This window comes from Monodon monoceros, unplaced genomic scaffold (genome assembly GCF_005190385.1).
Source record: "Monodon monoceros isolate NGI ecotype Baffin Bay Population unplaced genomic scaffold, NGI_Narwhal_1 Super_Scaffold_18, whole genome shotgun sequence".
NCBI classification, from domain to species: domain Eukaryota; kingdom Metazoa; phylum Chordata; class Mammalia; order Artiodactyla; family Monodontidae; genus Monodon; species Monodon monoceros.
The window spans coordinates 10,889,517-10,916,549 of record NW_021703774.1 but is presented as its reverse complement, the minus strand read 5'-3'; the positions used below and the strand labels follow the sequence as shown (position 1 = coordinate 10,916,549).

The window sequence follows — 27,033 nt, the reverse complement described above, 5'->3', positions numbered from 1 at the left end:
AATGTATTTTCTTCTGAAATGCCGTTCAAACACTTACCTGTATTGTTGAAAGAATTGAAAAAACAAAAATTAAGTTGCACATAAACCCACGAGACCTAATAGGCATTCTTTTTTTTTTTTTTTTTTTTTTGCGGTATGCGGGCCTCTCACTGTTGTGGCCTCTCCCGTTGCGGAGCACAGGCTCAGCGGCCATGGATCACGGGCCCAGCCACTCTGCGGCATGTGGGAATCTTCCCGGACCAGGGCACGAACTCGTGTCCCCTGCATAGGCAGGCGGACTCTCAACCACTGCACCACCAGGGAAGCCCTAGGCATTCATTTTTAGTATAAAATATGAACCAAATAATGCCATTAAAAAGGATGTACTGAAGGTAATAGGAGAATACAGTAACAAAGCATGCTCATCCATACACAAATACACACACAAATGGGAAGAGAGATACACTGGAAATAATCAAAACTGCAAATCAAAATATGTAAATCCCAGTAGTTTTCTGTAAAACAGAAGCCTTCTATCCACACCTTAGTACTGCTCTCATTCACACAGAAGTCAAATTATGTTCCATTAAAGACAGCCTTCAAACTTAAAGTACAGATATCACAAGTCTTAAACAGAACATTAAAGTCATGGAATTCTACTGCAATGGAAACAATGGAATGCCCAGCTGCCATACAGTTCTTCTATTTCCAAAATAAGATACTTTAAGAACCATAATATGCAGCTGACAATTTATGAATTTGGAGCAAACATCTCACCTTTCTGGGCCACTCAAAATTGGTGATATTAAGAATCTATATCACACACAAAATGGTGAAAAGCATGATTTTTACTTGTTATACTTTGACCATCAGAAACTTCCATCTTCCAGGGCTCTATGAGTATTTTAGGATTGTGAAAATGGATAATGGAAATCTGGTTTATAATGGAGCTGGGAAGCTGGGAAGGAGAGTTTTCCCACACCTACCCCTGGTCTCAACTCACAAAGCCAAAGGAAGAAAGACTACCTCACTCCTCAGACCAAACTGCTCATTACTTGCAACCAATGTGAAACTGCCACAACCCTGAACTCTCCTTCTCCTCCAATGAACTTTTGTTCAAAACAACTTCTTGCAAGAACCTACGTAATAAAAACTAGCCTCCCTTTTCTCTCCTTGGACTTGCTCGTGGTGCACCATAGTTTGCAATTCCTCTGTTACCTCGAATAAACTTATCCTTTGCCTAATAGCAACTGCCATTAATTTTAAAGTCAACAGTACAACAGAGAAGCATGGAGCTTCAGGGCAGAACACTTCTTAAATAAGATAAGAACTATCTGCTTTTGCTGGCAATTCTACTGCCTGTTACAAGAGGTGGGAAGTGGTTGTTAAAGGTTTTGCCTCCACAGGACTAAATAGAGGCATGAACCTGTTTTCATACTTCCCAGATGAAATCTACTTTAATCCATCTGAGGAAATTCTTGCATTTGCTATGAGAATTAGGAATAGACCTGCAGCATTAACCTTCCAGATGTTGAAACTTACCAACAGCTCACAGATAATGGTCACATCCAGTATTTGGGACAGCAGCAAAAGATGACCTATTTGTGTTAATTTATGAACATAGTTTATAATGTTTGCTTTTAATTTTTCTGAAAAACACATACTTTATATGACCCATTGGATAAACATGAATAAATAAATCAAATTTATTAAAAGGAAGAGATACAGACTAACAAACATTTTAGAATATGCTGTTTTGTTAACAGGATCACCCCTAATGGATTGAGAAGTTAGGAATATTGTCCCAAATTAGAACTAAAGAAGTGGAGAAATTTACATGTATTCTATTACTACCCTGGATCCACATCTTTATCTATTCTTCATTATACTACTGTAAGTCTCACAGCTGCTATCCTTGTTTCTACTGATATTTGCTCCCTAATCCATTATCTTCATGGTGCCAAATAATCTTTTAAAAAGTAAATCAGATCAACCACTATCCTCTGGTTACAAGCTATCAACATTCTCTCCTTGTGTTTAGAATATACACCTGAAGTCAACTCTGGCATTCAAAAGCCGCAAGATCTAGCTTCTAGGTCTCTCTAACCTCATCTAACACCACGAACCTGATTTTCCAAGGCCTTCCAGGCCCTTTCTCTGATGAATAACTGCAATTCCTCTGCCTGGGATATTCTTTCTCCTTGCAGCTTTTGTATGGTGCATGCTCACTTTTCAGACCTCAGTTCAAGTATCACATTTTAGAACTATCACTCCTTTCTATCATCATTGTTAATACCTCCCTCCCCAGCTTTCCTCTCTCAGTTCTCCCCACTTCTTTCCCTTACAGGAAGGGTCACAACCTGATAACATTTTATCCTATCTGTCAATATACCCCATTCCATTATCTTCTGACCTCCGATTATCTAGTGAGTAGCTAGACATCATTCTTGTAATTGCCCCATTATGTACTTGTGCTCCTTATTCATATTTACGATTTAAAGGCTACATCTTTTGGTCATGTTAATGGAAATGTTAATTCTTGCCACTGTAAACAAAGTGAAAAAGGGGTGTATGTACTATAAGAAGCAGAATTATGTATAGTCACGTGCTTTGCTAGTCTGTCCAAATAGTTTGTATATGACAGGAAATTCTCAATTATCCAGATTTCAGTGAAACAGAAGTTAGTTACTTTGGTTAAAAGTTATAATTTATATAAGTGGTAGAGACCACACTAAGAGCAAGAGTGGCAGAGAAATATAATTGTGTATGTGTTTTTGTTTTTCAAGGAAAAATTAGTTTTGCCCTAAAGCAGGGGTTGTTGGCTGTGTGTGTGTGTGTGTGCTCGCCACAACTTGAGAGAGCCTTTGTGCAGCAACGAAGACCCAATGCAGCCAAAAAAAAAGAAAAAAAAAAATTGGGTAAGGGTTCTGAATAGACGTCACTTAGACAACTTTCAGATCGTATCAGTGGACTGTGTCAGATTTTCAGAACACTTCTTTAGTTGAGAAGCATATAGCTTCCTGAGACTGCTAACCCAAGATCCAGCAGACCAAAAACTAATTACATAGGAATAAGTGAAGAGATGAGAAAAATTCTTTTATAGTTGCTTATTTGTTATTTTATTTTAATGCTCAACCTTTAGATATAGAAGGAAGTCTATCTTCTTGAACTATCTAACCCACAACAATATTATTATCTATGTTTTGCAAACTAAAATGAAAGTTTTTTAAATGACATCTGATTCTCACTGACCCTTCAGAATTCAGAATCTCTCTTGCTGTCTTCTTTTCACAACAATATATTTATTCACATTGGTCAGTAAAAATCTGCCCTCTTTCTTACCAGGATTTAATTCAGCAACTCAATTTTATAATCAAAGCCTTATTGAAGTGTCATATTAGTGGAATAACAAGGTTTCTTACTTAAGAAACAAATGGTGGCTGTCCTTATGGGACCAATTCTCACAAAGACTTTCCAAGAAAATTAGCCTAATACTTGGCTTCCAAGGTTCAAGGCTTATAAGTGGTAAGGAAGGTTTCTTCTTGCCAGGCTAAGAATTGCAGGTGAAATCTGCTAGAGAAAGTTTCTTGGACTTCGCGTCCAAGTATTGGGATAGAAAAAGGTAAAGGGTTTTAAAAGTCCAATCCAAGATTTATTAAAAACTTCCAGACAGAAATTAAATTTGTGGCCTTAATGATTGCTCAGTATTGTATACCTCTAGTATTGCAAGCAAATTCAAGGCCTCTTTAGAAAATTAACATCCATACTGCACCTATATAAACAGTCAGGCCAAATCAAAAAATGCAGACCTTTTTGCAATCAAGAATCTCACATTGAGATTTTTATGATCACAAAGGGAGTAAGGGGAGAGTGTAGGAACAAAATACAAATGACTTGGAAATACACCAGAAATATTACTGGGTGTCTTCAGTGGAAAATGTAGCATTGCCCAAGCACACCTTTTAGGGTTATTTTATTCTATGAGGACTCTGCACTTTCCATAGCCTTTGAGCTTTTCATAACTCTGCAAGTTTTAGATAACTGAAAGCAATGCAAATGACTCTTGCTCATAGACATGCAAATAGCTTTTGTAAGATAGACAATTACCCTCTCCACCATGGAATAAACTAGCTACTCGTTACTACTTACTATTTACTATTTGTAAATTCATTTCTGTATTCCTGATTGAATTCTTCTTTGAACCAGTTATAACTTCTTACTAGTTCCCCATTAATTAGCGAGTTAAATAAAATTTTTGCATGTGTTTATCATATATGTCTATGAAAGTCATACCCTGTTTATAAAATAATCTTTTAACACATGCATGGATTGGGGAAATAATTTACCTTAGTTAGATATAGATAAATGGGAATTAAATATTTTCAAATCAGAAGAAGCATGAAATTTCGTTTTGTTTTTGTCCTGGTGTACTTACATTAATTCTTGGGTGGACAATTCTAGAGCTAAAGATCCTAAAATTTATATGGCCAATAATCTTTCCTAGAAGGCCAATAACTCCATCACTTTCTTAGATAAATGGTACCAGTACCTTACAGGATAAATTTACCCAGACTAAATTATCATTCCCAAAAGAAGAGCAAACAGGAGATCCAAATTTGCATCTCTTAACATCTTTGAATTATAAATGGCAAATATGTGAGACAAATAATAGTGCTTAAGAATTCATTTTTTTAAATTTCGTTCTTAAATAAAATTGTCTGTTCCTAAAAAAATTATCTGAATAATTTGTCCTGTGCAATATAATATAGAACAATATGTTTGACTGAAAATCCTATTAAGCAAACAGAAACATGAGACTTAGTGGGCTCAGTTGTCTGTGGCTGCAAACAAGCAAATGACTTGGTGTGAACTACAGGTGCTCGGTGCCATCTGGTGGAAGCATTTATTGTATTTATTGAGCATATATTATGTGCAAGACTGTGCTACATACTGGAACTACGATAAATAGGATATTATATTTGCTCTCAGGAAGCTCACAGTCTCAGATAATTCTGTAAGATAAACAATTACAATATAAGATATACTGTAATATATAATATACATATATTATATGTATATATGTATGTATATGTATGTACATATGTGTATATATGTACACATGTGTGTATATATACATATATATGTAAGATATATCTTATTGTAATATAAGATATATAAATTCTATCCTTTTAATGAAGACAAATCTTCACCTGAGAACTGCTCAAAGAGTTCTGTATAACTAGTATTGTTTAAAGTGGCTGCTTGTTTTTATAGTGTTTTTCATATTATTAAATTTTTATTAAAAATTTAGATGACTTCACTTGCTAGGCTAGGAACTGCAGGTGAAATCTGCTAGAGAAAGTTTCTTGGACTTGGTTTCTTCAGCAAAGTGCCAAGACGGCCCATCATACATGAAAATGCTTGGGCTCTAGTCTTTTTGCTCACCAAAGAGATACAATATAAGACCATAGGTAATTTATTTTACCTTTCTGAGCTACTTTTTGTCCATCTCCAATAAACAACAGTTCTGAGACAGAACCACCTCTATGCAAATACTAACATCTTCATCAATATAACCTTATTATTCCAAAAAATTCTTACCCAGGAAAGTAAGTTACAAATAACTGTATTGTCCATTGCAGGATCTTCCTGATAGACTTATATACTCCTCAATTGAAAGCATCAAACAATAGTTTATTACCAATACTCAACACCTGTTCTCAAAATCTTCCCTTTGCTCTGTCCATTAGTCCTAAACTAGTATAGCCAGGATCCTTATCCAATCTTATCCAGTCCTTATCCAATCCAAGCCTCTCACTAACCACACTGAAAGACCCACTGAAACGAAACTGGAAATATTCCAACTCTACCTTCTCCTCTCTGAGACACTATTAAATCTCTATTTTAGAAACACTCATTTATGATGGTAGGAATAAAGTCAGCTTTGTTGTATCAAAGGGTTATTTTGATAATACTTTTGGAAGCCAGCATTCAACAATTTTATTATTTGTTTAGGTAATTTTTGTGGTTATATTTGAAAATGTTTAATGATTTCTTAGTATACAATTTGTTTTAAATTATATCAAAATATAACTAATCCATTTAATTTTCCATTAATAAACTGTGGACAATAAAATACATTGAGGAGAAGTAAATATTTAAAAAAATAATGCTCCACAGGATTTTATAATTTTTTTCCTTGTAAGATATATAGTGCAACTACAGAAGTCATCTAAAACAAATTTAGGGGGCCACACTTATATAGAGGTATTTTGTGAAAGTATATGCTTCACTCCTCAAGATATTATAATAAAATCAAAACTGTAAAATGAGGAGATTCCAAATGAATAATCCCTAAGGTCTCTTCAAAGTCCAAGAGTTATTTTAGAATCACTTTTTGATCCTTGTATAATATTAAGTACAATCTTTAGATGTTTCAACAAAAATTACAAAAGTAATCAAAAGATTGTTATTTTGTTATAAAACAACATAGAAATGAACCCTAAATATAATTTTAAGCCGTATATTCATTTTAGACACTAGATGACATGACCCTATAACGATTCTCTATTTCTCTTCTCTTGTTCTGTCTTATCACCCCTCTCTGTATGTAAACTGTACTAAAATCAAGGCCACAAAAGTTTTTATTAACAATATTTTCAGAATTACTTTGTCAAAAAGACATATGTCCTTACTTTGAGGAAACTTACATTTTACCAGTAGAACTGCATTGTTAGATTAAACTGGTAGCCTATGCTGAGACTGAGGCATTTTTACATGAAATCCCTTATGTACCTTCATATTTAAAACCACTGGGATGATTTTCGCAAAGATTCCATCCACATTTAGAAAATGCTGGGATATACTAAATCCAACTCCTTAAATGAATTGTGAACAGCAGTGTTGTATGAGATACATGCTGGTCCAGCACAGATACAAACAGGTCATTACCCCTGTCACTGAGGAGCTGGGCACTCACCAAGAATAGATGTTTCCTCCCAAGAAAGGTTAACAGTGATGCACTCTTAGCTATCAATGCAATCTAAGTGACACAGAAGTAAAAGACAGGTTAACACCAGCCCTGTTGTAGGAGTTCCTTGTTCTTCTTTACAGGATCCACCAACCTCGGATTCCAAAGACCACTTTCACTAGACTTTTGAGATTTACCTATATTCATTTTTGCCCTGGTTGCCTATGGCAAAGGAGGAAGTGGCCAAGTCTTTTCTGATTTGAAATCATATCTTCTATCTACTTTGTTTAATGGTACCATATTCAGAGTGTGTGTGTGTGTGTGTGTGTGTGTGTGTGTGTGTGTGTGTGTGAAGACAGAACGAGAGAGGCTTGGAAGTGAGTATGTTTCTTTCCTTTTGACTCTGAAATAATTCAGGGCAGCAGACGTAAAGGTGAAAGTGACTTCCCGTACACTCTACTTTTTACTCTTCCAAGGAAAGAAAAATGTCTTGCTCATAAGCAGGTATGATGTTCATACGAATATTACAATAAAGAAGAAATGAAGACTATTTCAGCTGAAATTGGCTATATTAATATAAAGTGTTTTTATATAACTCCAGTACCCTAATGTGGTTTTAGTTTCCAGTTTTAATTTATTTTGAAGTTTAAAATAACAAAAGCATGGCATAAGACTCCTTTATATTTAACCAAATATAAGGGATATGTCAAAATCCAGATCAAGATAATGTACAGCATGGTGACTATAGTTAATAATACTGTATTTCTTGTTTGGAGGTTGCTGAGAAGGTGGATCTTAAGAGCCCTTATCACAAGAAAAAAAATTTTGTGACTACGTATTATGATGACTGTTAATTAGAATTATCATAGTGGTCATTTTGCAATGTGTACAAATATCAAATAATAATTTTGTACATCTGAAACTAATATAATCAAGTATATATATAATCAGTTGTATATATATATCGATTATGCCTCAGTTAAAAAAAAAAAAAGTTTCTCCTAAGACAGAAGTACCGGGGCTTCCCTGGTGGCGCAGTGGTTGAGAGTCTGCCTGCCAATGCAGGGGACACAGGTTCGTGCCCCGGTCCGGGAAGATCCCACATGCCGCGGAGCAGCTAGGCCCGTGAGCCATGGCCACTGAGCCTGCGCATCTGGAGCCTGTGCTCTGCAACAGGAGAGGCCACAACAGTGAGAAGCCCGCGTACCGCAAAAAAATAAAAAAATAAAATAAGACAGAAGTACCAGTTCATTACTATTTTCTATAATAAGATGTGTGTGTATGTGTGTGTGTGTGACTGTGTGTGTATTTTGAATGAATTAATGGTAGAAAGATGTTTACCTGTTTGATGATCTAATTTATGAGTATTAGTGAGGCCAGAAGCAGAAAGAAGATAACTTGAATGTAAGGCCTGAACAGTAAAACTCAAAATGTGAAGAATGCCAAGGAAGGGTTAAAGTATGAGCCCAATTTTGATGGTTAAAATGCCAGAAATAGAGGTAGAGAATCTGTCTTATGAAATATAATCCTAACCTCATATCATATCAACAATAAGTCCTGTTTCCTCTAATAAGGCACCTGAGTCCATAAATAGGGACAAAAACAGGACTCAAGGTATTAAGTTCCCATGTCCCGAGCCAATATTTTTACTCTCATTTGAATTTTTTTTCCATTGGTGAAATGAAAGGAATATTCACAATGCCTTAGTTTTTTCAGAAAAATACTTTGAATCAAACTGTTTTAATCTGAAATATGCAAATATAACATAACATTTAAGAATCTTACTAGACTACAATTAAGCAAATACCAAAAAGCATTTTTGAAAGCTAAAATATAATGTAAAATGCATTCATTGAATGTTTAGAGTTTGATTATAGGACGCAACTATTTGGATTCTTTATAAAATAAAAAAAAATATCTCACATGATTTGCTAAAACTACATAGTAACTAAATTATCATGGCAGGGTCAACAATGGAAATTTCTTTACCTTCCAACAGATTTAAGTTTTTGATTCATGTACCTTAGATTATTTCAGTATCATTCTCCTTTTAGAAGCAACTAAGATTATTTATCTTGAAAAATTACACATGAACTTTAGAAATTCTAGAAAAATCTGAGATCTTTACGTTCAGACACGATGTTCACTAAGTAAAAGTCTTTAAATCACAAACTATGTTCAAAACAAATTCAAATATTGATCCTAAAGAAAAACTATGCAGCCAGTTCCATGGCATATTTACAAACATTTAAGTTCTATATGCAGCGATAAAATCCTTCATGATCATTAACATTTATGAAATAGCTTCTGTCAAAAAGATACCAGCAAGGACTCTGCTTCAATGGAATCTCATGGTGAGAAATAAACTTACAGAATTTCCTGTCATCCTCATTTACTAGATGAGGACTCACAGACAAGGAGGGGTGATACAATTGTATACGTTTACACAAAAACTAAATGATAGATACAGGCCTGAAACCTTAGTTCCATAATGCCAATTCATTTTCTATCCTACCCTTAGCTCCTTTTATCTCTCTATTCTATGAGCAGGATTAAATCAATATAATGCCCAAAAATAAGTAGTTTAACTCTAAGTTAAAGGTCAAGTGAAAAAAAAAAGGATTTAAAAACTTTTCAATAGAGTATAAGGATTACAAGGTCACAACCTAAAAATAAGGATCTGCAAATATAATTTCAATGCTTAAAATGGAAAAGGAGTGTCCTAGATTGCATTTCATACATGTTTGAAAAGTTGGAAAATGAAGAATAGGAAAATCTGTTTAATTTCCTCCATAGATGGCATTTTTAACCTAATAGATCAACAAATAAGTCAGTATTCTGTAAAATATCTGTGTGTTATAGCGGAGGTGTGGAGGAGGATTGGGGTTTGTTTGATAGGTGGTGTGAACCAGGCTCCTTACAGATGAGTCTGGGCAGGGGCCTCTGGCACCTGGGGTACCCAAGTGGTTCTCATCCCAGGAATCCTCTGCTGCCCGGTATAACTCCTGATATCTGAGGCCACGAAGCATGCCCTGTGGGATCCAACTGTGCCTTGTTTGCATTTTAACAGGGTCAAAAGCAATATCCTAATGGGGAAGCTAGAGAAAAGCCTGGAAGTTAATACAGAGCCACAGGGCTTTATCTGAAGTCCTTGAGGTCAAATGTATCTGAGTTCAGAGTTTTTCAGACCTTAGAGGGAAAATGAGGTATATATAGTATAAGGTATATATACCTTATGTTATAGCCTCAGTGGAGTCTAAACCATCAACCCATAATTAAATACCTCAGTGTCCCTAAAATGCAACATATGAATATTTGCATTAAGTACAAAAATAAAAACTATAGCCTCATGTCTGTCCAGGGCAGGGCAGGTTTTGAAACCAAATGTGCTAAGAGAAAAAAGGCTCATCTTCAGAACTTTGGGACTTTGAAATTGTTGATAAAGGGCTTTGAACATTACAAAAACTGAAATTTATCTATTTGGAGGGTTTCTCATGATGTGGTTGAGAGATCTGTTTTCACTCTTATTCATCTATAATTTTTTATCACTAATGCAAATGAATATATATACAAGACATTCTTTTCAAATGTGCAGATTTAAAATACAAGCGGATGTTGGATTATAATGTTCAAGAACAGAAATTCTTGATAGATCTGTCAAATGGGGCCAAAATGTTTTTATATTACATTCAATGAGATATGGACACACAGGCAGTCCTCTCAGCAGTAGGAGAGTCCAACTGTGCCATACACAGAGCAGTATGATTTCTGCAAAACTAAAGATTAATAGCACACCTGGGTACTATAATGTAAATAAATGATGAAGAAGTAGATTTGGTACAGTAGTTAGAAGATGCAAGCTCACAAATTCTGGCTCTTCACCAGGAAGGCATTCCCAAGAGTCATAAGTGTTCATCCATTGATTCAGTTGTCTTGGGATGGAGTGAGTTCTCAATCATTGGAAACATTTAAAGAAAGGGTTGATGACCACTTGACAGTAATATTATAGATGGAGATTATACAGCATGAGCTAAGTATCATTAATTTGAACAGATGAATATTAAGAGCATTTTTAATTGTTCGAATCTTTGATTTTATATTTAAAACAGCCTATCTTCTGAAAAGATAAATGCAAAGAAAGTTATCCCTTTTTTATAATAAATGTGAAAAAGTATTCTTATGTGTAATGAATTTAGTGACGACTATAAAAAGCACTTTTTATACAATGGATAATCCTTGAAAGATTATATTTTGTGAGGAAATACTTTGTAACTTTAAATGGGTGTGTTTATTTAAATCTAATGTTCTATTCTGCTTTGGGATAATAGTAGTGTGTGTCTTTAAGATAGAACAGCATACAAGGCCACAGACAAACAGAGCCTTTGCTAATTTCAGGCTGACAGGGAGGTAGTTTAATTAGTGAGCTGCTAATATCTATTTAAGTGAGCAGCCAAGGAAATGTCTGTTAGAAAAAGGACTTGCAAATGAATGGCAAGGCCATTCTCTCTGCCTCTTTTCAACTGTGTCAAAAAGGAAGAGAACAGGGAGCCTGCACCTATGTGGAAAAGAGAAGATTACTAAAAAAAAGTAGAGACAGACACAAAAGTAATCATATGTCTGTGGAACATATACAGTGAGGTTTTGAGGTACTAATGCTTCACAATGAACTTTTACATAAGTGAACTACTTCCAAATATTGTGGAATCTCTGTTTCTTGACTATGGGTAAAACATTCAGAAAAGCTTTAATAATTGTTTAATAGTAAGCAAAGAGCATGAAAATGTCTCCTGTGCCTATAATCAAGGTTATAAGCTTTTACACTTAAACTAAAATGGTTTATTAATAAATATTAAGTTTTTTTGATATAATAAATAGTACGTGTTTTACATTGCCTTTGTTTACTGGAATATTTAGAGAAATAGATGAAAGGAAAATTAAGACTATATGAACACTCTGAGTAATTTTTTTCAACCAACATTTGCTGAACATCTATGTATTTCATATATCACTTCAGTCTGAGGCAAATTCCATTAATAAATATTACTAATTAATTGATGTAAAACTCCTCTCTAGGCCAAATGAATTTCACTGGATAATTTTTACAATCTAAGGCAGATTATGGAATTATGATTCCAGTCGAAAGTAATAGGGAAAATAAGCAATTTATAGAAAAAGTAATTTCAAAAAAATAAAACTTGTTACTTCTATAAAAGAATGATTTAATTATAGATATTGAATAAACTCTATTAAAAACCATAAATATTCAGTATAAATTTCAGCTTTAACTTTGGAAGGTATAATATGAACGTGAGTAATCTTTTACTGTAATTCACATTACATGCTTGTTAAAATAAAAGAGATAATAACCTAATCTTAATTTTATGACTAATTTTTAAAAGTTGGAAATTTTTTTAAAGTATTGCAATTAAATAGCAATTACTTTATTTTATATTAAAGCAGAGAAGACATAATAAATGCCATTTTAGGACCTTTTCTTACTTACAATGAGAAATATAATGGAAATGACTTTTTTTTCACAACGGTCCTTTTAAATACACACAATGCACACATACTCAAGGAAAAAAGCCAAGGAAACCCCTAAAAAAACTAATATTACTCAGCTTTTTTCTCTAGTTTAAAATTTTGCATTTTTGGAATATTGCTCGATAAAAATTTTAAAAAATGCATGTTAGCAATTCAAATGCCTCAGAACAATGATAACCAAAGAAAACAACACTGATAATTTTGGCAATTAAATTTGTAAGAAGACCACAGAGATAAAGGCTGTGAAGTATCAGAATGCTTGGGAAGATGAAACTAGAGAGAGAATTAATCAAATAATTTATTTGTCTGAATGCCAAAAAATCATAATTGTTATTTCTTCTTTTGTAAATAATTGTGTGAACTAGGAGCTCTGTTCATTTTTTCATTTTAATAGAAACAAACACGAATGCACTATTAGACTAAATATTATTATTTATAAATTCTATTGTTACAAAGCATGTATTTTATTTATGATCATGAGATTATAAATACAATCCTCATTAAGAACTAGCTTTTCTGAATTTTGATAATTCCTAAAGCCTTGAATTAATATTTTTATTTTATTCCTGACTGAAATTTTTCCAATGTCAACTAAAGAATAAAGTATGAATTCATATGGATATCTGATTATGAATTAGAATTAACAAAAATTTAAATTTATTTTATGGCTTAATCTCAAAATTAGAGATGTAAATAGAGTTGTTTAATAGATGTATTCAATTAATTTAGGTTATTTATTTATAAAATCACTACCTAGAATACTCTCCTTAATTTATCACTGACTGTAAAGTGTGCTAACAGACTAATGGAAGGATTTATGGAAAATCAACCAACTAAGAAAAATAGCTTTATTCTCTGTATAGCCTCTTCAATATAACATATACAAAACAGAAAAGAATTGGAGTGATGAAGAAAAGGGAAATTATTACATAATTTATGTTTAAATACAAATGAACACAGAGTAATATGAGACATTCTTAGATATTATTTTTTAAAAGCATTTATAAGTGACTTTTACAAAAGACAGAAGAATGCAGATAGAAGAATTAACAAGAGTTGATTTTTGTTTTCATGCCATGTATTTGTTCTGATATTTTCCATTTTGCTTTTGGGCTTACAAGCTTTGAAGTTTATAACACAAAAGATCTTTAGAGATCTAGAGCACCCTTAATTTTTACAAAAGAGGATACTGAGGTCTGAGAAATTAGTTTCTAAATCTGAGGTAACACAGTTGGTTAGTGACAAAAACAGAAACAATTCGTGTCTCCTTGCTTACATTCAAGAGAGGATATTTTCAATGGGATGAGGGCTGGCTTTGAAACCAAGCAGCCCAAATCTAAAGCCGATGCTTTTGATGACTGAGCAACTGCTCTCTCTAGGAATATAAAGACAAATAAAAATATAGAAATAAAATAAGGTATATAAAATTTTAAATAGAAAGCAGAAAGGTCCTGCCTCCAAGGCATTCATAGTTCAGAGGAGTCAACAGGTGATTTTAGAGCAATAGCATAAGTTTAAGGACAGATATTCAGGGATAGGAGGGGTAAACAAAAGGACAACAGGTTTATGTTTTTATTTTGTTAATCTGTAAATTGGGAATTTTTATATGAGGGTTGTCTGGAAAATTAAACGACATGTGAAAGCACAATCACATAATGAAAGCACAGTATTTAGTTCCATCTCTACCCCTTTTAGTCTACACTATATATATGTTCCATAGAACACTACTGACTCATTTTATAGTTCTTACTTGTGATATAAAGCTGTTTTATTACAATTATTTTTAAACTAGGTGTTAACGCTCAAAGAGAAAATATACCTCATTTTTAAAAACTTTTATTTAAATAATCCTGGTAAATTCTCATAATTTTACTGTTAATTATTTGGAAGTGGTTTTTCAAGTAACGTATGTCTCATCCTAATATTTTAATGACATTCAGCATTTTGCCCGATCATATGAATTCCACATACTATTATACAAAAATGTAAGGAAAAATCTATAAAACTTTCCAACCAGTGATACATTGGAAACATTTACTTGTAATCTTTATATCCTGCATATTTATACACTAAAAAAGTAAGATCATGGGAAAAATCACAAACCCTACTTTCTGATTTTAACTTTTGGGGGTTTTATATGTTTTATTTAACTTTGTAATTGAAAGAATAGGAAAGAATGCTTCATAATATTCAATATCTTTGAAACTAAATCATATTTAATGACATTAAATATTTTTGAATTTGCAACTTTATGAGCCAATAGTTGAATTAATTGCTTTAAATTTACATTCTGAATAATTCGTTTTAAGGTTACGTGGTTACATTTCAACACCCCTAAAATGTAGGGATATACTGTGTTTAAAGTTTTTTGATAAGTATCCCATGTATGTTCTTAAGAAGTGTACATGTTAGGTACAAAATTTAGTACAATTGTACTAAATTCAATACTCAAATTATCTGCCTTTCCCCACCCCTACACTACTTTTTTTGTGGTCTATTTTATCCATGCAGAATAAGAATGGTAAATTAAAATCTCATGTTACAGTTATATTTTGTTCAATTGCTTTTAGAAGATCTAGTATAATATACTATTCATTAGGTAGTATTATAGGGATTTTAAGATAATTGATCATCTTTTTACATTTTATGGCCTTTTCTCCTAGGTGTAATTTTGTTTTAGGTAACTTTGTTATAAGTAGCATATTTAAGTAAATGTTTTAATCCAATTACAACAGTTTTTTTCAGAGTTTGAAATATTTACATTTGCTACATTAAGTATACTTTTCTGCAGTCACCTTGTTTTAAGTTATGTTTATCAGTTTTATTTAATCTTTAAATTGTATGTTTGTTTTCATATGTAGCAGGGAAATTTAAGATATAATGATGCTTTTTATATCTGTTTTTATCCTTAAGGTTTGCAATAACATTTAAACTTATTTTTTCCAGTTCCTATTTTCAGAATTTAAATAAATATAAATTTTAACTCTCCACTTAAACGTTTCAAAGACTGTACTCGATCTTTAACATGGCCCTTCTTCTAGATATTTATTTATATCGTCTGAGCTTATAAACCCAAATGATTTAAACTTAATCACTATCTTTCATGTTAAATACTGTCTTCCAAGAACTGTATTTTAACATTTCCATGCAACTTCAAAACCATATTTGCAGTTTTTACACTTAACTCTGTGTGTCATGGTTTTTAATGTGGATTTTATTCCTGTTGCTAAATTTATTTGCAGTACTACCTTACCCTACACACAATTCCTTTTTATTTTCAAAGTTTTCTTTCCTTACCATCTCTTCTGTTTTGTAGATGTCATACTTTCTTACAACCTATTGATAAGACCAAGCGTGCATATGTGTATATGCTTGTGTATGTGTGTATTGGTGGGGGGGAGAGCATAAAGTGGCGATTTCTTCCACCGAATCTTTATGATAAATCTTTATTTCTTTTGTTCTGCCATTTTTTATTTGTTCCTTTCTTCCTTCAGTGAGGATAACCTCCCTACAATGTGACAGACACACAGTTATGCACTGCAAGCCCAAAGGTGCTATTACAATATTATATTTTATTTATATCATGTGGAATAGAGAGATCTGTCAATACCAAGATCTGCTAAGAGACAGAGTGTGTGTGTCATTTTTTCTCACTCAACTCTTTGGTTTGCTGGAAAGTGCACTGAAGAGTAGAGGTTTGGGCTTAATTGTCAAAGTGTGGCTGTCTTCTTCTAAGGCAGGATTTACAGGGACATTAATTTCTCTGACAGTCTAAACAAAAAAAGTGCATGAGAAACTCTATTTACTGCATTCTGGGCTCTTTCTTTTCCTGTTCCAAATTTACTTCTGAGAGTCCTTGTCACTGATACATAATCATCAATGTCAGTAATCACTTATTTCCTCCTAGAGTGGCCAGATTTTGCAAATAAAATATATGGCAACCAGTTAAATTAGAATTTAAATTTTTAAAATTCTAATTTATTAGAATTTAATTTTTATTTTTTAGTATAAGTATTTCCCAAATATTGTACAGGACATATTTATCTGGCAAAATCTCTACCTACCACGCTATTCTTGGGAACTGCTATCACCAAATGTAGTGGGAAAGAAAGATGATTATTTATACTTTGGTTACATCACAAAGCAGGGTTCTGCAGTAGAGAGAGGACTGCATAGTTTCTATTAGGTGACAACTCTGGGTTTCTGAGTAGGTAGCTGATAGTAATGATGTAGTTCCCACCTGTATTTAAGGTAAGTGTCACCTTTGTCAAGACTATTAGGCTTGCTCTATCTTAAGCACTAAACTATGTTTGCTAATCATTGATTCTTATAACCACTGAAATGTCTCTCATATTCTGGCAGAGAGTTGAATACCAACCACAGTGATTGTGTTGTTGTGAGTTTTCAGTCCCCCTTACCCCCATGGATTCATACTATTTTAGTAGGAAATTTGAAGTGATTCTGTAAGGAATTGCTATTTAGAAGACATTTTAAACTAGAATCCCCTTCTTTTTTTATTTAAAAAACTGTATACATTCTTTTTTTTATCTTCTCTGTAGTTTTATTTCCATGTTCTTTTTTTTTTCTTCCAGTTTTATTCAGATACAGTTCATATACAGCACCGTATGTTTAAAAACACTTGCATACATTCTTAAATAAAGCTCTTCATAAATGATATAATTACCATTTCACATTATTTATATCATTAATAAATACCTGCCCAATTTATATTCCTGATGAAAAATACTTGTATCAATTATATGCAGTACACAGAAAACCTTCCCAAAACTTAGAGGCTTAGAGCAAGATTTTGTGTCTGTTTATTAATGATTCTGTGAATGAATGAGCAGTACTGGCTGGGCTCAGCTGTTTGGTTCTTCCAGTATGCCTAGGGTCACTAATGTGGTTTCTATTTTCTACCAGTTCAGCTAGGTTGACTATCATAAGATGGCCTCACTTGTCCAGTGATTGTTTCTGTCTGGTGGCTATCAGGTCCAAAGGACATCAACTGGCCTGGTTCCTCTCTGCTCCATGTGGCCTCTCCTGCTCTACTGGTCCAGACTGAACTTCACAGGGTGGTTTCAGATCAGATTCAGGGCAAACCCAGTGCACAAGCACTTTTATAAGCTTCTGCTTGCATCATATTTGCTGATGTTACATTGACAAGGGAATGCCAAGCCCAAAGCCAATAATGGAGGGAATACACAAGGCTGTTGAGAGAGAGAGGTCTGATTCACCAGGAGCCTTGACTGTAACAATCTAACACAGTTTTATTAGATCTCTGTCAACAACAAAGGATGTAGATTAGATCAAGGATATATTTACTAAGCAAAGCTGACTAATATATGGGAACACAGAAGGAAACACGAGTTGTCCAATAGAGTTGTTTTTACATATCAGAAGATTTAATTCCAAAGATGTAGTCAGTTATCTATGGGGGCTTTTGTTTTTGTTTTTTTTAATTGTGGTAAGATGATTATTGAATTTAAATTTTAAAATATGGGTTTTAATTATTTTTTAACATTTACTGTTTATAGACATGCTATTTAAAATCTCTGAATGTTAACTTTTTGAAATTGATATAATAATACCATCAATAAAAGGCTACAGTTAAAATCACATATGAAAAAATGGAAGGTCTTTGTAAACAACAACAAGCAAAAATTTTACTTTTGTATAAGAATGTATGTATATATACCAAAATATAATTTTGTATTGGGGCATATCTTACTCACATAATGAACATTTCTATGGAATATAAAAGGGCTTCATAAACTTTAATAGTAAATATTGAACTGGGGAATAATTCAAAGGGATTAATTAATATACTTAATTTGAGGACTCTAGTTTTTCAATTCAAAGCTGACACAACATTCACTTACTTTTTAAATATTTTATTTTATGAAATATAAAATCTATACGAATAATTGTCTAAAATATTTAGGGTCTAATTAACACCAGTGTAACAACTATCCAGTTTAAGAAACTGAGTATTGTCATTATTTTAGAAATCCCTCATGTTCTCCCCTAAAAATCCCATCCTTCTCCTTTCCTCTTGGAGATAACTGCTATCTTGATTTTTATTATAGTCATTTCCTTGCTTTTTATTATAGTCATTTCCTTGCTTTTTTTTTTCTTTAAGGTTTTACCAACCGTCTTTAGTTATGCATATCTAAACAGTGTAAATTAGTTGTATCTGTTTTGTGAACCTCATATAATAGAATCATACTATGTGCAAAGTTTTCCTGTTGTGCTTCTTTCACTTTACATTCTGCTTGGGAGATTTATCCAGGATACTGCTGGTGGCTACACTCCTGTTAATGTTAACATACCTGAACTGATCAGGGTTTTTTGATTGTTTAATACCTTGTATTCTAAGAAATCCTTACATATCTGAAAGTGTTTTCCTCTGTTTTCTTCTAGAAACTTAATATTTTTGCCTTTTTTATTTAGATCCTTATTCCATATAAAGCAGATTTGTGTATATGGTATTGGAAAGAGACCTCACTTCTGTTTTTCTCATATGGCTACCCGAATTCCAGAACTATTTACTCAAAAGCTCCCACCTCGTCCCCACACACTATTTCATTAAACCCCTGTCATGAAGTGTCCATACACTTATTTTTTTCTAGGTTGACTTATCCTTTCCAAGACTTTTCTTTAAATAAAATTTTTCTCAGGGAACGTTACCAGGAAGACCCATGAGGCATCGTGTTTCTTTCAATTTTTTCCTATTCTCACTCAAATTTTGCTTTGAAAAATTGCTCTGAAGAAGCAAGCTAAGTGGCAGTAATATGACATATCTTAATATTATTTTAAAAAGTTGTAAGAAAAGCATCATCATTTCCCCCATAATTCACTTGTACATGTGGTTAGGCAAAGAATGGTAGAAGTTAGGCCAAAAAAAAGACTTTTATTGTCTAGCAATGTATCTTAAGATTTACATATGTGAAATGTCTCTTTTATGGAAATAAAAATCACCACCCATCTGACCTTAGAATTCATATCTGTGGTTCAAGATAATGGTGTCTGGATTACTAAAAGGGTGTCCCTCATCCAGAACTCCATAACTTATTAAAAGAATGAGGATTTCCGCGGCCTGGAAAAAATTATGCATTTGCTGGTAGGCATACTGCCTGAGGGTGTTTCGAGAACATAATAACTGTAGTCACAAGGCTCCAGCTTATTAAGGGGCCAAGTGTGCTCCTATTCTATGCTTCAAATGGGGCACAATTTCTCTAGGCATAGCCCACTGTCTAAGAGTAGAACACTTACTTAAAATGCCTACCCTAAGTTCCATTATCAATCTTTAGCTAAAAGATAGCAGAAAATCCAACTTTTAATATTTAACCAAATAACAATTTAAGTGTTAGCAAGCTCATTCTATGCCTTCAATTCAATGATCTGCTCATAAAATAATCACCTCTTATGTCATAACGTAGCTTCAGAATAAAACCTAAAAATACTTTATAATACACTTCAATTTAAAACATAAGCTTTGACAGTTGACAAAAATGCAGCCTATCAAGAAAAAGTGGTACTTTTTTTCTTTAAGCCCTGACTATGGTTCTAGTAATGTTCAGTTGTTATGATCTTGCTGTTCTGTATTTGAAGTGAAAAGAAAAATATGTTACTGAAGAAGAAGATAAAATGAAAACAGACAACTGAAAGAAATTTGACCTAATTATTTTAACAGGCTTAATATGTTTTACATTCGTAACTAAAGAATTTCAGGAATTATGTCAACGAAATACCTAGCATAAAGAAGCTTATGACAGTAATAATAAGCACTAGTAGAATTTGGCTGATCACTTTTCAAAATTATGTGGTCTTTTAAAATGATAAATCTAGTGCTTAATATGGAAAAATACTAATTTTTCATCTATATGTCTTAGAGATTCACCAATTATATAACTAGAGTAAACATTTGTGAAACATAAAGTCTCTAATAATTATTTTTAAGACAAATATTAAAAACAAAAGTAAAAACGAAATAAAGCCAAAAACCAGGAAGCTATTCTAATCCTTGGATTTGGGATGTGGTAATATCTCAAAAATAAGTTCAACTTTACCAGGAAGAACTCAGATCCATTATATCAAATGGATAAGTGGATAGCATTCTCTGAAATTTGGAGAAATACTAGTGGGACAGATGAAATATCTCACAGTGCCAAGGCAAAAGAGTCCTCATGAGTATATTATACTGCCCATTTTATAGCAACCATCAGTGATCATAGCATCATTAGCCAATGTTTCAAAGGTTATATAAGTTGTAGTCTGGTCCAGGCAGGAGGACAGGGACATCTTATTCCATTGTTTATAAATAAACAATTTCCATCCACGTTTATTCAAGCCACAAAGGTAAAGACATAGGAAGGATGAAGAGTAGAGGGTTACTGAAGGTGTTTAAGAATAGAGTCCCATGAAAACTACAGGGAATGCACGAGCCTTGCAAACAAATCCCAAGGCATTATGTTTCATTACCTTCCACTGGGGTGATCCAAAAAATGTCTCTTTCATTCAGCTTAGAACCTCTAAACACGTCAAGCCATGTTTGCAACTCATAGCTGATCAACCGATAAGCCGAACCACAACAATCACACACAAGACAACATCTCAGACCTCCCAACAGAGATGCCCATAGATCATGGAGACACGCTCTGGCATCAGTCTGTTTGACAGACTGTTAAAAATCCTCTTGAAGAATGCTGAAATAGAAGACATTCTCACAGTCTGAAATTCAAGTAGCTTCAATTTGTGAAAGAAAGCTGGCTAAATCCATAAACACATGTAAAACTGAATACAGCTGGACTCATAATATATTGACTGTTTCCTGCTGCATGTCAGAAAGAAATCTTTAGTATTTGTCATTTCATTTAAAGAAGTAGAATGTCTTTTTTGTAGACTTGTGACCAGGCCCTGACTACCTGGACTAAAGGATTTCTTATTTAAGCGCGCGCACACACACACACACACACACACAGAGCAATAATTGTGTGATGCTTTATGGAACATGTTCAGTACCCCTCAGTCTCTTCTGTAAATATGCATGGCTGATAGGATTTATACATTTCTCACAATGCTGTATAAAAGACTGCATACAGACCAGAAGCACAGTGCCCTCTGGTGCACATATAAAACAAAATATTTATATAACAGGATCTACATAGATACAGGCACAAAAACAAAACTAAGTTTTGCTTCTGCATACATCTAAACCAGTCACTGGGAATTGTACATTTCTATCATGAAGAAACAAACCAAAATGATAACCTTCATAAAACATTCTTTATGGCATAGATCAAGGCAATCTAATCCATTCAGGCAACCACTTGTATACCCCTCTATTTAATGGAGTCACTAGGCTTGGGTGGAGTATGACTCCTTTTTTGTAACTTATTTAGATTCAAACAGAATAACCGTAGAAGTTAAAGGTCATATATCTCAGCCTCCTCCTTTTTCTTGGCCTTTGTTACCGCATCCTATTTATCTGCATTTCCTTTGTATTCCCTGGCCATTTCCTCCAGCTTCTGAATGTGCAATTACCTTGTAGGTAAAGAAGGATGAGGTGACTCAACTTCTCAGTGACTAAGTAGAAGACACCATTTCCACTTAAGCTAAAAAAAGGTAACAAATCCTGATACAAGGCAGAAAGGAAAGGCCATTCAAGAAATTTCCTTTTAAAATTTTGAGTATTTAAAATGATAAACTCAGCCTCAGAGTTAACTGAAACTTACTTTACGGCAGTTTAGCAGTCAAGAATTTAGGAGTTCTGCACTTGTGGTCACCATTATCCAGTTTTTCCATAAGAAGTTACATCTCCAAGAAATACTTTTAAATAACCAGAAAACATTACCATGGTGAATGGTCAATAATAACCCTTCTGATAATAACCCTTTCCCACCTGAAACTTTCCCTTAGAGCAACTTAGTTATCCACCACCTTCAAGGAAGATATCTGTAATTGCTTTCCCTTTGCTTCATACCTGTATATCTTGTATCTTGTGCTAAATCCCTGCCGGCTTCTGTCCACAAAATCTGTGTATTCCTGTGAACGATGGAAGGGTCCCTTATCAGAGAGGAGCCAGTCGAAGGGGCTTGTGGCATGCTGATCCGAAACAGCAGCAACTGCTAAAACCCAGCAATGAAGACTCAGTGCTATCCACTCCCATAGAGCCATCAGAGAGAACAATTCAGCACCAGCTCTGCTCCGCCATATCATGCTTCCACTGGGGACTTAGAGCCTTCATTCTCTTAGCTTTCCCTCAACACCTAGACAAAACACACAGGCAATTAGTTAGCCCCTGGAAGATTCTTTTCTAGCAATTAAGGTACTGAAGTGGCAAATCCTTTTTCAAAAGTCTAATATCAGTGTTTTAAATCAGATAATAGCAAAAGTGATTAACAAGTAAACTGAAATAATTTCTTTTTTTCAGAGCTGTATATCTTTCATACTTTGGTTCTTTTTGTATTTATTGGAAAATAAGTCACTGAGTTACAGCAAGCCTTGTCAGGACAGCATCATACAGTGGATCATTAAACCCACTGAGCAACAACTATCAGAAGTTTTGACTCATAATTATTTTTTCAGCTTAAATGTTTTATAACACTGGACACTTTCAAAAGAAATACTGAATATGTTTACTTAATAAATTGTGTTATAAATTTTAATACATGTATTTTATTGTTTACTTATTAGAAAAAGGCTTTAAAATGGATTAAAATATAGATAAACTGAGATGGAATGAAACTGTGGGTCTAAGAATACATAAACAAGTAAATAAATAAGTGTGTGCATCTATGCCTCTATCATTTATCTATTTCTAGCAATATATTTAGATGCGTGGATGGGTGGATGTGGGGGTGGGTGGGAGTAGAGGTATGCATTTTTGCTCAGTTATTTTTAACATTATTCTATTAGGGAAAAACTTCCTTAATTATTTAAACAGAATTATAATTAAATTATTTCTAGCACATTTAAAAGATTTAAATGGACATCTGTGTCTTATTCATAAGATAAACAGGCATACCTACAAAATTTATATACATACACAAACTAAAACAATATAGATTATACATAAACTATGAAAACACATACATTAATTTTATAGGCATTCAAAACCAAAGTAACAAAGAGGTGTCATCCCAATGTGATATAATATAAATGACCTTACACAAAGCAACTGATGCAGTTTATATGCTATGCAAAATATTCTACAAATATTTGAATTTCAATTTTACTTTCCATCTCACCAAACTTTTTCAAAATTATTATTTATAACACATAGAACCATGCATTATATAAATTCTGACTAGCAAGAAAGTTTGGTTGTGAGCATTTTGGATCAGCAAAATCTCTTTAGGAAGCCATCAAAATGCACAGTATTAAGTAAAATATTTTAACTATGACAGTTGCCATATGTCTCTGGTGTTTGGTTATGGCGATTGATAATTTTAATTTGCTGTTAGTTGTAACCCTGTAATTCACAATTTAATCCTGAACTATTTCAATATGAGAGGTATACAGCAATTTTGCCACTAAAAACTATCTCAAAACAGTGATACAATATGGCTGACCTAGGTCTTTAGATTCAGTCTTACCCTCTACACAATTAAAAGGTTCAATACCCACATACGATCTGATTTGCCCCAATCATATGAGTTGTTTATGTGGTGATTTTAAAATGTGATGATTAAAATATGCCCTCGTCTGTAAGTAACAGAAGACATCTTACAAGTGAAGATGTTTTAACAATGATTTATCATAAGAAAGGACAATATCACATAATAAAAATACTTTGGAGTAGGAGTTAAAAGATCCTGTATCCCCATCAATTACTTGTATAAATATAGCACTGTCAAATGATTCAGATCATAACTTCCAGTTCTGATGAAGAAAATAGATTTTTTTACATATTGTTTTCCTTATGTGGAAGCAATACTATTTACCTTAAAAACAGTATATTTCATTTTCATTCATAAACTAAGAATTATTATTATGTGTGATGGTATGGTATAATCCCCAAATGGTTAATAAATATTCCTTATCTTTGTGAAACACACATTTTTATTCTGCTGATCAAATATATTCAAGGTAGCAAATTAATCATTGTTACCAAAAACTTATACTTACATAAAGCACGTAGAAAAGCACCTATAGCATGTAAGGACATTAGGAGTGTTTCAAAGCATATTTCATACTTATAGGAAATCATGTAATTATATACCATCAAATTAAACCCTACTCTTTGTGGTGAAGTACATGACTTTGTTAAGAAACAGCATGTTGTGAAAGTAGGATATGATTGACCTAGATGACATTGAAGGTCCTATTTTAAAATTCTGTCATTTTTCAATATATAATTACCCAGAACAACTGCTCTTATTATTTTCTTTACCAAATATATTGAAGATGTTTCATGGTCCTCATATTCCCTAATATTAACATATAAGAAAATGGAAAGATTTTCCTAAATTGTGTACAGGGGAACTACCTAAAAATGCTAGTGTTAGGTTTTAATTATTTCTGTTTCTTCAACTTCTGATATGGATACATGTTCCTACTTACGTTCAGAAACGAGTTTTTCTGAAAGAACAGTTTATTAGCACATGGGAATAACAATCCTGTTCAAGTTTAAATTAATTTGGGGGAACTACTGAAATCATTATATTATAAGGTCTTTTTAAAGGGATGTACAATAAACCGAACTATGATACCCAACAGTTCTACAGAAGCCTTCTTTGAGAAATAACTTTGAAGAGTTACAAAACAGGAAGAAACGTAGTGTTAAAATACATTAACACATTTATGTATTTAGGCTTCCAAAGATCCTTAGGACAAGTGGCCATTAGGCTCAATATTCAGGAACAACAGAACTTCATTAGCCTAGTTTGTCACAAAAGCAGGTAAATGCACATTTGAATCACCTTTGTATATGAGTACTAATTTTAAAATTATTACTGAATGGCCTTTATAATATGATAACTTTATGATATAGATTACCAGTGGCAATTACCAGTAGAATTCCTTTGAGGACATTTGGAGGTCACTACTGAAGTAAACAGCTAAACTTAGAAGTATTGCTAGGAAAAGAAATCATGAGGTACAATGAAAGAAAGTGAAAATGATTAAGTAAGTGAATTCATCAATTCCACTCCCTGGAGTGCAGGGATAATGCACAATGATCTTGAACTTACTATTCCTGGATAAGTGCCTAAGCAAACAACTAAGGAAATAACAATGTCAATGCACAATATTTTCCAGAACATGTAAGGGTGTATTTTATGAAGAATAAAAGAGATTGAAGATCAAAACACAACAAAACATTAAATACAAAACAAAAATTTGAGTTCATGTTAAAAAGTGGTATTGATCAAGTTTTTCTTTTCATAAACTAAAAGGAAGTAAAAATAGTGAATTATCGTACTGTTTAAAAATACATCTTTAGTACATGGCCTACTCATAACAAATTTTTTCTCATAAAATAAAATTTAGTGAGAACATTATCAACTCACACAACATTATTACTTGCAAATACCCAATGGCCTTGAGAATCTGTACAGAAGAAAACACACCAAGAAGATGTTACATATATAGTAATATATACTAATACATAAAATACATCATAAATACACATAATATTATAATACATATATATTCTAGTATATAATTATTCTTCCTCACTAGCTCTCTGTAATCCTATTCCAGGCTGGTAGTGCACTACTTTTATCTAAAATACTGACATACCATGTGTATTTGAAATTCATAAACCACTGAAATTTATAAAATAAAATATGTCCTATCATATTGAAACTGAATCTCTAGTATACCTGAAACTATAAAGGTAAAAAGAAGACTAAGCATCACTGATATATCCTTTAGAATTGTGTGTAACATCATTGAGGCTCATCATTTACACCACATTATTTCATTATCCAATATCTAGTTGGTATTTCAATGCTAATGATTCCTATTCGTTAAATAATTAACATTGCATGCTGTATGATTTCTTCTTTTACGTCTGCATTTGGACTGATTTTTATTGCTAACATATCTAAAGTATTTTCTTAGGGAATAAAATCCACTTGGGACCTTGCAAATGCAAAGAAGTTTCATAAGTAATTGTGTCAAATATATTTCTTTTTTTTATTTTGAAAAATGTAAAACCCACAGAAGAGCTAAGAGACTAGTACAGCACACACATATATCCTTCAACTAGATTCACCAATTGTTTATATGTTACCACATATTCTAGTCAGTATCTCTTTCTCTCTCTCTCTCTCTCAATCCCTTAGAACAAAATCTAAGGAAAACTGACTGCTTTGCTAAGGTCATATACCCATTCTCTAAATTTCTCGATTTGAGCAACTACTGCATTTCTCTATAAAATAGCTCCTTAACATTCATAATCACTAATACTAAAATGTGTAAATATAAAACTTTCAATCTTCAAAATAAAGTCTCCAATTCCCAAAGTGATTGTATTTATTTAAAAGCCACATTCTTCCAAGTAATTAAATGTAATATATTATTCTACTAAG

The 27,033-nt window shown here is 33.0% G+C and overlaps 1 protein-coding gene across 3 annotated transcripts in view; it reads right to left on the bottom strand.

Annotated features, from left to right (window-relative positions):
* BRINP3 (BMP/retinoic acid inducible neural specific 3) overlaps window positions 1-27,033 on the bottom strand; it is a 415,363-nt gene that overhangs the window by 370,203 nt on the left and 18,127 nt on the right. For all 3 annotated transcript variants that reach the window (XM_029229677.1, XM_029229679.1, XM_029229678.1), the window contains exon 2: window positions 22,479-22,764. In XM_029229677.1, coding sequence (XP_029085510.1) covers window positions 22,479-22,714 — 236 coding nt within the window. In that variant the 5' untranslated portion in view covers window positions 22,715-22,764. The remainder of the gene's footprint in view (window positions 1-22,478; window positions 22,765-27,033) is intronic.